Source organism: Rhinoderma darwinii, chromosome 5 (assembly GCF_050947455.1).
Source record: "Rhinoderma darwinii isolate aRhiDar2 chromosome 5, aRhiDar2.hap1, whole genome shotgun sequence".
Classification (NCBI taxonomy): Eukaryota; Metazoa; Chordata; class Amphibia; order Anura; family Rhinodermatidae; genus Rhinoderma; species Rhinoderma darwinii.
The window spans coordinates 255,172,583-255,187,342 of record NC_134691.1 but is presented as its reverse complement, the minus strand read 5'-3'; the positions used below and the strand labels follow the sequence as shown (position 1 = coordinate 255,187,342).

Genomic DNA, 14,760 nt, shown 5'->3' with positions numbered 1-14,760 from the left:
ATATACCTGGACAATATTCAGTTTATATGGAACAGTAATGTATGAAAGCCAGAATACCTCATCACATTGCAGCTACAGTGCCCCATCACATTGCAGCTACAGTGCCCCATCACATTGCAGCTACAGTGCCCCATCACATTGCAGCCACAGTGCCCCATCACATTGCAGCCACAGTGCCCCATCACATTGCAGCCACAGTGCCCCATCACATTGCAGCCACAGTGCCCCATCACATTGCAGCTACAGTGCCCCATCACATTGCAGCTACAGTGCCCCATCACATTGCAGCTACAGTGCCCCATCACAGTGCAGCCACAGTGCCCCATCACATTGCAGCCACAGTGCCCCATCACATTGCAGCCACAGTGCCCCATCACATTGCAGCTACAGAGAACCACATAGAAGAGGAGTCTTGGCTGCTTCTGTTATAAGCATGGCGGGGGGGGGGGGGGGGGGGGGAATGGTCCTGGCAGAGCAGACACTGCACAGATTTTCTATACTATGTATACAAATGTCAGTTATTTTCACATGGAACAGTTACACTTTACTGAAATCTGTGTGTAAAATGTGACTCTTCAGTGAGCATATCTAGTCGGAAAGTGTGTGTATGTATGTATGTATGTGTGTGTGTGTGTGTGTGTGTGTGTGTGTGTGTGTGTGTATATATATATATATGACAGATCAGTGAGGTTTTGGAAGATGAACCCATCTCTAGGAAAAACACAGTACACTTGCCCAACTCCCAACAGAGTTATAAAATCACAGACGTTTGCTCTTGTACATTACTAACGGTAGTATACATGATGCTATGCAACAAATGACACACTGGGGTAATAAAGTAGAAAAATAGATTTATGATAAATAACAAACGATGGGTATACCTCCTGTGTAGGAGCTACTGTAGTCAAGATCACAGATTTGAGATTCAGTATTGAAATAAGGATTTTCCTGCCTCGTTGTCCTCTGTGACCCGAAAGTTTTTTTTTCATGGTCAGTTAATAAAGGCTTCATTTTTGTAATGTTCTTCTTTTTTTTTTTTCACCAAAAGTATCAACATTATCCAGTTTTTGCCCATAAGTAGAAGGGATGTTAAAAGTTCAAGTATATTTTGTTTATAATAATAATAATGAAGAGGCTGGTTATACAGATTTTGTAGTATTATTTTCTTTTTTTTGTAATTTTTTAAATTTAGGTTATTGGCATTGCATCGAGGGGTGGTCAGCACGGACTCAGAGCTCCCGGATGAATTGCTATATGGAAGGGCTGGTTATCTCTATGCATTACTCTATCTAAATGCTGAGATTGGACCCGACTCTGTGCCTCAATCTACAATCAAAGAGGTTAGTATTTATCAAACATTGACGTAGAATTTTTCATTTTAATTAATTGATCTGAATTGTTGCCTGACCTTTCAAAAACATTTGATTTACAATGCAAGATCATATGGGATAACAGAAAGGTCACAGAAGAATAAAAATGAATTGAATTTCTGTAAACTGGCCACTGTTCCTGTGCTTTAATCCCCCTTCATAGTGATGGTTTATTAACAGGGATGTGAAAGCAGCTTTATAACCCCCTGTCACTACCTTATGTAATTCCAAGGTTATCAGCAGTGGCTGAGCCTTCTGTCCGATTACAAAAAAGCATATTGTAGAATGAGATGACTTAAACCAGCTGGAGGAGAAGTACTGTCGGACACTATAGAGAAATATAACCATACCTGTCAAATATCTGAAATACCTGGAGATAATGTCCCACTACTGTACAGTTCTAAATAAATGAAAGCTTGCCCAAATGGTGTTCTCTCTATACTTGGTAAGACAAGGAAGGGCTTATATATGTATTTTTATCTGTCAATAGCTTGTAGATGCCATCATAGAATCTGGGAAGAATTTGTCCAAAGAAGAGCACAAGACGGAACGCTGTCCACTGCTGTATCAGTGGCACAAGAAGCAGTATGTGGGAGCAGCCCATGGATTGGCTGGGATCTATTACATGCTCATGCAGGTAAACCGTATGTAGGTGAGGTGATTTAGTCAGAGGAATATCTTAATTGGTTATCTTTGCTAAAGCTGGCCACAAATGCTTTCAGCCCGCAGCTATGTTTCTCAATTCAGCCAAGTGGGCACCTTTATTTCAATGGGGAGAGGGGAATATGCTGCAGACAGACCACTCTGGTAGCGGGTTATCTCCCATGGTAACAAAGGATTGGGTATGTTGAAATCCAACGTGTCTAATACTACTTTGCACTGACATCTGTTGTGGGGGGGAGATGCAGTAAGCAGGCCCCTATAAACAAATGCCAGCCAATCCCGACAAAATTGTCATGTTCGGTTGACTTCATCGTCTTAGTGTGTATTTGGTTTGAAGTGGGACTTCTTATTCTGTTATTGGGGAATTCACCCTTTAGCTCCAGGATATTAAAATATTGAGTTTCAGCAGCTCGTCTGAAATTATTAGCCATTCGCTAAATATCCATTTCCTATTTTTCCCATCTATAGAAATCCATGATTTGTTTGGATGTACACACAAATGCTGCATTATGTAATTTAGTATTAAGTTGTGTTTTATTTTTTTTCTTCAGCCGTTAGCAAAAGTAGACCAAGAAATATTGACTGAGCTTGTGAAGCCAAGTATTGACTACGTACGCCACAAGAAGTTCAGGTCTGGCAATTATCCGTCATCTTTAAGCAATGAAACAGATCGGTTGGTACATTGGTGCCATGGAGCACCAGGAGTTATACACCTGCTTCTTCTGGCTCACAAGGTATACCTGAGCCTTTATTTTGGGGTACTTTGGTTTGTGTGTAGTAAATCTTCATATATTTGTATACTTCAAAATGTTGCTATGTAAAAGGCAGGCAGACTTCAATGTGTACACATCTAGCGACACATTATTTATTGCTTAGGGTTCAACTAAAATCAAGCCATTTTCCAGTGGGAAGTTTAAATATGTTTTCCTACCATAAGCATTGATGGTATTGTCTGATTATTGGGGATCCAGCCACCAAGACTCCCACCATTGCCAAGGATAAAGGGGCCACGGTCCTTTAGCACAAGTGTCAACGTCCCTTCATTCTAGGCATTGGCCCAGGTCACCTACCTTTAAACGTCTGGTGCGGTATCCATAACCTGAAGATAGCTTTATTCTGAGTAGTGGAAACCCACATGTACATGTGTACTACAAATCAAAATTCTTATGACACCTATATAAACCGCGCTGCACGCATGAAAACAGTCTTGCAATTTAGATGGATAGGCAGATGATCCTATATACTTTACATTAGATGAGGGGGATGCAGAGAATCACATCCTATGCACCAAAAACAGTACAGCAAATTTTCTACTGGAATGTCTGAGGTAGACTGAAATAGATGAGAGAAAAAAAAACTATATGACTCTGTATTTTCAATTTTGTTAGCGTATAGAGTTTTAGAGTATGTGCACACGAGAAGTGGCCTTTACGTCTGAAAAGGCAGACTGTTTTCAGGAGAAAACAGCTGCCTCGTTTCAGACGTAAAAGCTCCTCCTCGCATTATGCAAGGCGTCTTTGACGCCCGTAATCTTGAGCTGCTCTTCATTGACTTCAATGAAGAACGGCTCGAATTACGTTGCAAAGAAGTGTCCTGCACTTCCTTGCCGAGGCAGTTAATTTACGCGTCGTCGTTTGACAGCTGTCAAACGACGATGCGTAAATTACAGGTCGTCTGCACAGTACGTCGGCAAACCCATTCAAATGAATGGGCAGATGTTTGCCGACGTATTGTAGCCCTATTTTCAGACGTAAAACGAGGCATAATACGCCTCGTTTACATCTGAAAATAAGTCGTGTGAACCCAGCCTAATTCTGGAGTATGTGGGGAAAAATGACCGAGAAGAGCACGGTCTATACAGCGATGGAGAAGCCCGAAGTGGTTAAAATGGATCATATGTTCATTGGCACACCAGACTATAAGGAGCCTTACCACACAACATCAAAACACTTTGGGTAGTCACTAAGGGGTTAAAGCACTCATACTTTCCTGTTTACTTGAATACACCCACTCTTCATCTTTTTCTTTTTTTTTTTTTTTTGCCTGGTTATCCTCCCACAGGGTTTCCAGTGTAAACGTCCCTGTTTTAATCTCTGAGAACTCTTAAGACTACAGTCAGAAGCAAATACAAGTAGTTCTAGGAAAGTCCTAGCAAAACGTTCTTGGCTTTTTGCTAAGACTATGGTTTATGCCAGCTTTGTGTAAATATGTTTGTTTGTTTGTTTGTTTGTTTGTTTTTGCTATGGTGCTGCATTAAGACTTACCCCAAAATTGTTTGCTAAATATTTGTGTCCTTTTTCTTACCATGGTTTTACAGCATTTTATCATATTTAAAATATAGGTATCATATGGTGTTCATCTTGCAAACTAGATAGATAGATAGATAGATAGATAGATAGATAGATAGATAGATAGATATTGAAGAATAGTAACACTAAGGGAGAGTTCAGCTGTGGCACATTTGTTGCAGATTTACAGTGTGGACTAATACATGCGGATGAGATAATACATGCGGATGAGATAATACATGCGGATGAGATAATACATGCGGATGAGATAATACATGCGGATGAGATAATACATGCGGATGAGATAATACTTGCGGATGAGATAATACATGCGGATGAGATAATACATGCGGATGAGATAATACATGCGGATGATATAATACATGCGGATGAGATAATACATGCGGATGAGATAATACATGCGGATGAGATAATACATGCGGATGAGATAATACAGGCGGATGAGATAATACATGCGGATGATATAATACATGCGGATGATATAATACATGCGGATGAGATAATACATGCGGATGAGATAATACATGCGGATGAGATAATACATGCGGATGAGATAATACATGCGGATGAGATAATACATGCGGATGATATAATACATGCGGATGATATAATACATGCGGATGAGATAATACATGCGGATGAGATAATACATGCGGATGAGATAATACATGCGGATGAGATAATACATGCGGATGAGATAATACTTGCGGATGAGATAATACATGCGGATGAGATAATACATGCGGATGAGATAATACATGCGGATGATATAATACATGGGGATGAGATAATACAGGCGGATGAGATAATACAGGCGGATGATATAATACATGCGGATGATATAATACATGCGGATGAGATAATACATGCGGATGAGATAATACATGCGGATGAGATAATACATGCGGATGAGATAATACATGCGGATGAGATAATACATGCGGATGAGATAATACATGCGGATGAGATAATACATGCGGATGAGATAATACATGCGGATGAGATAATACATGCGGATGAGATAATACATGCGGATGATATAATACATGCGGATGAGATAATACATGCGGATGAGATAATACATGCGGATGAGATAATACATGCGGATGAGATAATACATGCGGATGAGATAATACATGCGGATGAGATAATACATGCGGATGAGATAATACATGCGGATGAGATAATACATGCGGATGAGATAATACATGCGGATGAGATAATACATGCGGATGAGATAATACATGCGGATGATATAATACATGCGGATGATATAATACATGCGGATGAGATAATACATGCGGATGATATAATACATGCGGATGAGATAATACATGCGGATGAGATAATACTTGCGGATGAGATAATACATGCGGATGAGATAATACAGGCGGATGAGATAATACATGCGGATGAGATAATACATGCGGATGAGATAATACATGCGGATGAGATAATACATGCGGATGAGATAATACATGCGGATGAGATAATACATGCGGATGAGATAATACATGCGGATGATATAATACATGCGGATGAGATAATACATGCGGATGAGATAATACATGCGGATGAGATAATACATGCGGATGAGATAATACATGCGGATGAGATAATACATGCGGATGAGATAATACATGCGGATGAGATAATACATGCGGATGAGATAATACATGCGGATGAGATAATACATGCGGATGAGATAATACATGCGGATGAGATAATACATGCGGATGAGATAATACATGCGGATGAGATAATACTTGCGGATGAGATAATACATGCGGATGAGATAATACATGCGGATGAGATAATACATGCGGATGAGATAATACATGCGGATGAGATAATACATGCGGATGAGATAATACATGCGGATGAGATAATACATGCGGATGAGATAATACATGCGGATGAGATAATACATGCGGATGAGATAATACATGCGGATGAGATAATACATGCGGATGAGATAATACATGCGGATGAGATAATACATGCGGATGATATAATACATGCGGATGATATAATACATGCGGATGAGATAATACATGCGGATGAGATAATACATGCGGATGAGATAATACAGGCGGATGATCTAATACAGGCGGATGATCTAATACAGGCGGATGAGATAATACAGGCGGATGATATAATACATGGGGATGAGATAATACAGGCGGATGAGATAATACAGGCGGATGATATAATACAGGCGGATGAGATAATACATGCGGATGAGATAATACATGCGGATGAGATAATACATGCGGATGAGATAATACATGCGGATGAGATAATACATGCGGATGAGATAATACATGCGGATGAGATAATACATGCGGATGAGATAATACATGCGGATGAGATAATACAGGCGGATGAGATAATACAGGCGGATGAGATAATACATGCGGATGATATAATACTTGCGGATGAGATAATACATGCGGATGAGATAATACAGGCGGATGAGATAATACATGCGGATGAGATAATACATGCGGATGAGATAATACATGCGGATGAGATAATACATGCGGATGATATAATACATGCGGATGAGATAATACATGCGGATGAGATAATACATGTGGATGATCTTTTCAAAAGTGGAAAAAAAAAAGTCTGTGAAGAATTCAGGAGAAGCTGTGGATTTATTTAAATTCATGGCAAAATCTGTGATGTATGAATTCTGCCATCCTACGGGTTTTGGAATTCGTTTTTTTCCCCTTTTTCTAAAGTGTATACATTTACTATTTTATTATTTTTTCAAAGCTATTCAAAGAAGATAAGTATTTAAAAGATGCTGTGGATTGCAGTGATGTTATTTGGCAGAGAGGCCTTCTAAGAAAGGGATATGGCATCTGTCATGGAACTTCAGGGAATGGATATGCCTTCTTATCGCTCTACCACCATACCCAAGACAAGAAGTATCTGTACAGAGCCTGCAAGGTAAGGGGACTTATGGTGTCAGTGGTAGGTATTATTTTTCTATTATATGATGTGACCCCCAGCACGGCAAAACTGAGAAAAAAGGAATGTATTTACATGTGTTTTTTCGACAATACTGTAAAGGTGCAACTCTCTGCCACCCCGTTACTGCTTTATGTGAATATGCCCATTGTCACCTCACAACAGGGGCTTATTAAGGGTACCTTGGGCCCTGGGCCATTTGGACCCCCTTCAGACCAGAATTTTAAAATGCCTTCCCACAGAATCCGTATAATTGCATATGTAAACATACGCAAACTCGCATTAAGTATATTCATTCACACAATCCATATATGTGTATTACTACATACAGAAGATGCACACTCCCTACATAAATTCATACAGTATGTACACATGGGTTCATTCATAAACTTGATCTGTGAGAACCAAGGGCCACCAGTGGGGACTTACTGAAAGGTGCGCAGCACACCTAAACATTTTTTTTAGGATCGTCACACTTCGCACATAATAGTGCCTTACAATGTACAGTTATTACTGCTCATACAATTTGAAAAAAAATGGTGCCAAATATTACTGCATTACAATGCCAACATAACAGCGCTATACAGGATTTACCTCCAAAAAGGGTCTAAATATCATTCCCAAAGAGTCCTGAAATAATATCATCATACAGTGCTCAAACAATGCTGCAATGCAATGCTGAATAAACACTTCTATAAAGAGCCCAAATAATACAACCATACAGGGCCCAGAAAACGCAACCTGAATTTAAAACATTTCTCTTCATTAGATACACAGGACTTAAAGATACCATACACTCTCCCATACTATAGACTCACTATATACACGAATGCACACATATGTACATTTACTACATATAGGGATACACAGATATATACACTCACTACATACTGGCACACACACATAGATACACTCACTCTATAAATGCATGTTTCCATGCACACTCACTACATGCATGCACTCACATATATGCACACTCACTTTATATAGGCATCCACACACTTAGTTAACCCCTTGCCGCTGCAACAATTTTTCAGTATTTCCATCTTTGGTTTTTCCACCTCACCTTCCAAAAGCGATAACTGTTTAATTTTTTCATCGATATAGCCATATGAGGGCTTGTTTTTTGCGGGAATGACATTTTTCAGGCACCATTTACTGTACCATATAATGTACTGGGAAACTGCAAAAAATTCTTTGTGGGGTGGAATGGGAAAAAAACTGTGATTCCTCCATTGTTTTTTTTTATTTGAGACATGTTCACTATATTCTGTGGGTCAATATGATTACGGCGATACCAAATTTATATATATTTTTTTTAATGTTTTACTACTTTTACAAAAAATTATTAAAAAAAAAAAAAAATTATTGTTTTGTGTCGCCATATTCTGAGAACCTATTTTTCTGTCGATTGAGCAGTGTAAGGGCTTGTTTTTTTGCGGGGCGAGCTGTAGTTTTTACTGGTAAAATTTTTTGGCACATTAGACTTTTTGATCACGTTTTATTTCATTTTTGGGGGAGACCAGGTGACCAAAAAGTAGCAAATTTGCCATATTTTTTTTTTTTTTTAAAGCGTTTACCATGCGGATTAAATAATGATATATTTTAGACTTTTACGGACCTGGTGATACCAATTATTATGTTTTTTTTCTCTTTTGTTTTCTCTGTCTTTTTACATTGCTTCCTGCAGGGCTTAAAGAGGCTCTGTCACCAGATTATAAGTGCCCTATCTCCTACATAATCTGATCGGCGCTGTAATGTAGATAAGTGGTTTTTATTTTGAAAAATGATCATTTTTTTTTAGCAAGTTATGAGCAATTTTAGATTTATGCTAATTAGTTTCTTAATAGACAACTGGGCGTTTTTTACCTTTTTACCAACTGGGCGTTGTAAAGAGAAGTGATTATAATTAATAGCCTCCAGAAGCAAACAAATTTACTGGGCTAGGTATTGTTCCAAAGAACATCCTCCCATTTGTAATATTAAGGCAACTCTATAATAGATATGTTAATACAGAAGAAACAGAGTCTAAAGCCAATATATGTCAAAAAGTATCAAAAAATGCTTTATTTAAATATGCAAAACAACAAACATTTAAAAAGATATATATGACAAGAGAAACTGAATAAGTAATCGACATAGAGATACATCAGGGAAACCAGAGTTATAAATGGTGAACCCTTTTTCGTATGGGTTGCAGTAAGAATATCACTGGTATGAAATATGGAAAATTTCACTCAGTACACGTATTAGTGCTAGTAGAGGACAGAAATGGTCCAAAAAAAAAAAGTGTAGTGTACTGGGAAGATAGACATAAACCATACCCAGAAACTTCAGGGAAAAACAGGATATTCTTACCCATAGAGTGTCCTTAAGTGTTTCCTGATGATCACTGTGTGCGCCCCGACGCGCGTTTCGCGAATGTCCGCTTCCTCAAGGGGGTGTAGTGTGTCTATCCAGTGGGCACCCTATATATACCCCATCTATGTGTGGCCCAGGTGTGTTCTAAGTAGATTCTACCCCGTCCAAGGGTGCATGGCGCGCATCCGACGGCGCAACCGGAAGTGTGGCAGGCCCCACTTCCGTCCTCCAGTGCTGCGGCGCACATCCGGATTCTCGACGCTTACCAAGAGATCCGGACATGCGCACCGCATCGGAGGTTCGGGCGTGGCCAGTCCCAGTCCCGGCCGCGTACGTCACGAGCGCGCACCCCATTGGACAGCGCAGACCAGATGTGAGTAAGTAAAATGTAATGTGGCATCTTTATAATATCTAGTAATGACTCTAATGTTTGTGTATATATAGGGTTAAAAAGTCATTTTTAAACAAAAACAGTGACAAGTCTCAAAAAGAGACATTACCCTCATAATACAGTGTTTGACAGAAAAGGAAAGAAAAACATTTTGTTTATTGAGATGGCAATTACGCCAAATGACCTAATATACTTATAAGATACACTTATAATTGTGTACACTATAGTGCAGTGATTTTGTGAGAAAATACATATTGTGTAATATATCATTACGGGCATAACAATATCACATAAAATATTGATAATAAGAACATGAATACGGGAGATACATAAATCTCCAAATTAAAGCATACAGACATAACAAACATTTCGTAACAGTGCAAAAAAAATATATAAGAGACTGTTACTGTTGGGTAACACTCATGAAAGGTCGTCTGTAAAAAACCAGGCGACATTAAAGTGCTCATGCAGACACGTATAGGGGTAAAATCGCAAAAAAATTACATAGGTGAAGTCCCGGATATATGAGCTCTACATCAAGGTCCGCAACGTAGAGAATCGTCGAACTTTGAGGGGTTTATTTAGGGGTACACAGGTGCTTCACTAGATCAACCGATATGTCACATACCTACTAAAAAAATAATAGTTAAAAACTAGACACACAAACAATCCACAATTTAAAATTTAATAAAAGTATATTCTAATGATAGTCAGGTGGTTCCAGCGTCCTCATAAGAAGGGTACGAAGCTTAATTTTTCATTAAGTCCGGCCGGTGCCATGGATCCTAATTGCACAATCCACCTACATTCCTTCTGTGCCAAGACCTTCTTCACATTACCCCCCCCTGATGCCGCAACGTATACGTTCAATCCCCCAGATTTTGAGGGATCTTGGGTTGCACCCATGAAACATTTTGAAATGTCTGGGTATAGTTTTAAGTTCTATAGGGTCATCAATAGCCCCTGCTCCAATAATGTCCCGCACATGTTCTCTAGTGCGTATACGTAATTCCCTCGATGTCAGGCCTATATAGATCTTTGGGCATCCACATACAGCATAGTAAACTACATGTGTATTACTACACGATATGTAGTCTTTAATCTCAAAGGATTTGGTGCCATCAACTGATTCAAACTTATTTGTTCTACTAATTTTAGGGCACGCAACACAGTTGCCACATGGATAGCACCCTTTTCTTTGCCCCTGAGATCCGAAAAAGTTAACCTTTTTAGGGGTATAGTGACTTTTGACCAAGATATCACGGAGATTCCTACTCCGCCTGGCCGTCATTGTTGGTTTATCACTGAGGCAAAGAGCCAAGGTGGGTTCGGACCTTAAAATGGCCAGTGTCGTCCTAAGATAGTCCTTTATTCATCCCATCTACTGTTGTAGGTGGAGATGAACCTAACAGCTGTTTTCCCACTTCAGGGGTTTTGCTACTCAGGAGATTAGCACGAGGGGTCTTTTTGGCTCTCCGATATCCTGCCTTAATGGACCTTTTGCTGTACCCCTATTTTCGAATCTGTCTCTGAGGTCCTCAGATTGTTGTTTGAAAAGATGGTCAGTGGAGCAGATCCGCCTCATTCTGAGGAATTGACCAACTGGGATGGCTTTGACAGTAGATGGAGTGTGAGAGGAGGATGCATGCAGCAGTGAGTTGACGGAGGTTGACTTGCGGTAGACGTCCGTCTGAAGAAAACCACATGCATCTTTAAATATTGATAAATCCAAAAACTCAATCTTGGAGGTATGAAATGAATAAGTCAGTTTGACATTCACTTGATTTATATTGAGTTGCTGCATAAAGTTCCTCAGCTCGCACTCCGAGCCCTGCCACACAAACAGTATGTCGTCAATGTAGCGGAGCCAGCACTGCACATGGTCAGTGGCGCATGCGCCAACCCCATGGAAAACCTGCCTCTCCCAAAAACCGAGAAACAGGTTCGCATAGGATGGCGCACACGCCGCACCCATGGCAGTGCCTTGGGTCTGCAGATAAAAGTTATCCTTGAATACAAAGATGTTGTGGCTCAAAACATACTGCAGTAATTCTACAATAAGTTCGCATAATTCGTCATCCCAGTTGCTAGTCCCCAGGAAGAAGCGGACCGCCTCCAGACCATCCCCATGTCTTATTCATGTATATAGGCTTTCAATATCCGCGGTTACAAGGTACATGTCGGGTTCAATCTGAATCCCGTCAATTCTCCCCAGGACATCCGTTGTGTCATTTACATGTGATGGCAGTTCTGTTACCAACGGCTTTAGATAGTGATCTATAAATTTACATGTAGCTGCACATAGACCTCCCATACCTGACACAATGGGACGTCCAGGGGGTTCCATCATGTTTTTATGAATTTTTGGCAGGAAATAGATTGTAGGTATTTTGGAATTCTTTGTCATTAATCCCTCAAAAATCTTCTTAGTGATGATCCCTTTGTCCAAGGCCCTATTCAGAATCTCCTTCAGTTCCAAAGAGAATTTAGATATAGGGTTAAATGTAAGTTTGGCATAAGTCTGCTTATCTCTTAATTGTCTAAATGCCACTTTTTCATATTTCTCTGTCTGCCATACCACAATGTTACCCCCCTTGTCTGCGGCTTTGATGACCACATCCTCAAAAGATTGTAATTCTCTCAAGGCTTGTCTCTGAGGGACTGTGAGATTATCCCTATATCCAAACTTAGGTATTTGTTTGAGGTCATCTACTACCAGTTTGGTGAATATTTCCACCTGGGGACACAGTGACAAGGGTGGAAACCTTGTGGATTTAGGTAAGGCCGACATAGCAAACTTACTTATTGCAGTTCTCTGTTCCCATAGCAGTTATTCTAATGCTGATAGGGTCTCCCTTTCCATCTCACTGTCAATTTCAAGGGTGCCACATCCCCTATTATGCAATTTGTGAAGAACAAGTTGTAAAGAGAAGTGTATGATGCTGACCAATCAGCGTCATACACTTCTCTCCATTCATTTTTAGCTGTAATCGCAGTCACATACTCCCACATTAACCTTACCGAAGTGTCCTGAGAGTGATTGGACCTCGCTTTCAGCCAGGATGCGATGTCTATTCACACTCCCAACACTTCGGTAAAGTTTCTGTGGGACTTAATCACAACACAACGTGATCTTGCAAGATCACGCAGTGAATGACAGCACAGCGTGATTTTGCGAGATCACGGTGTGCTGTGTAAGTAAGTCCCACAGAAACTTTACCGAAGTGTCAGCTGTGGGAATAGACATCGCATCCTGGCTGGTGGCGATGTCTATTCACTCCAAGACACTTCGGTAAAGTTAATGTGGGAGTATGGGACAGCACAGATTATGTAGGAGATAGGGCCTTAGTTTGTGACCCAGTTGAGGAAAAAACTTGAAAAGACAAAGGCGGTAGTGCACGGGGAGGTGGCAGGGGGTAAAGGTTTATGGTGCAAGGGCTATTGAATTTGGCGGGTCTCATATGTGGCACAACTCTGTTTTAAATTAATTGACTTATTAATTATATTATTTGCTTAGCCTTTGAGGCAGAAAGGGGGGAAGGCCGATCAGGTATCGTACTTCACTGTCACTACAGGGCATGAATGTTTCAATTATAAAGGCAAAGAGAGAAGGACGGCCTTGTGGCTGCAGTATTCTACATCAGGCAGGCTCTTATTGGCTCAAAGCACTGTGTTTTTGTCACGTTGGCTGCGCGGACCCACTAGGCCATACCGCCTTAACGGTATGGCAGCTGGCCAACAGGACACAGGTCAAAGTCTATAGTTCGTATAGGTGTACCTGTGGTAGCTTCAGACAGTAGCAAGACAGGCTCGGATGGGACTTAGGCAGCAGGCAGACGTGGTGTAGCAGGACAGGCGTAGTACTCAGTGCAGCACGACTCCAACTCAATATGGCACTTGAACCAGGATAACTCGGAATACAGGTGACAAGTAGCAGGAACGGGAGCACTGGGAACTGGAAGACACTTAGGAGACCATTTGCAGAGACAAACTAAGGTAATGACAACAACGCTCAGGAAATGCAGGAAGGGGCAGAGCCCTTCTTATAGTCCAGGGAGCTCATGGGCTAATTTGGTCTTTAATTCAGGTGTGAATGCCCTGTATTGAAGTGCAGGCATAGGAGCGCATGTGGCAGCAAGGTTAATACACTCATCAACATTGAAATTGCAACACCAAGAAGGAAAAGTATTGGGATTGTGGAAATCACAGGATCGATAGACATGTTAATGATATGCAAATGATAAAAAATGGAAACAAAATATTCCAAACATCTTGATTTATTCAGTACAGAATATGAGTGCCACGCCCAGAAATACACGCACTTACATGCCTTGGCGTGCTATCAATGAGGGTATTTAATGGTTGTCTGAGGAATGTTATGCCACGCTGAATGCACTTGAGCACCAGATCATCAAGATTGCCAACCAATGACACCCCAGATGTGCTCGATGGGCGACATGTCCGGAGACGCTGCAGGCCATGGCAGCACATTTAGGCCACGCAAGCTGCTCACAGTAGCACAAGCAACATGCGTCCTGGCATTGTCCTGTTGAAAAATGGCTTCTGGGACAATTTGGAGAAATGGCTGTCCCATGACCAAATCAATGTAACACCGAACTGTTAGTGTACCTGAAATGAAAACTAGAGGGGTCCAACTACCATACATTATGCCACCCTACATCATAAT

At 40.5% G+C, this 14,760-nt stretch overlaps 1 protein-coding gene across 1 annotated transcript in view; it reads left to right on the top strand.

Annotated features, from left to right (window-relative positions):
* The window catches only part of LANCL2 (LanC like glutathione S-transferase 2), a 58,733-nt gene that overhangs the window by 17,533 nt on the left and 26,440 nt on the right, over window positions 1–14,760 (top strand). The window contains exons 4-7 of the mRNA XM_075827063.1: window positions 1,193–1,340; window positions 1,861–2,007; window positions 2,585–2,767; window positions 7,124–7,300. Of these exons, the coding sequence (XP_075683178.1) occupies window positions 1,193–1,340; window positions 1,861–2,007; window positions 2,585–2,767; window positions 7,124–7,300 (655 nt within the window). The remainder of the gene's footprint in view (window positions 1–1,192; window positions 1,341–1,860; window positions 2,008–2,584; window positions 2,768–7,123; window positions 7,301–14,760) is intronic.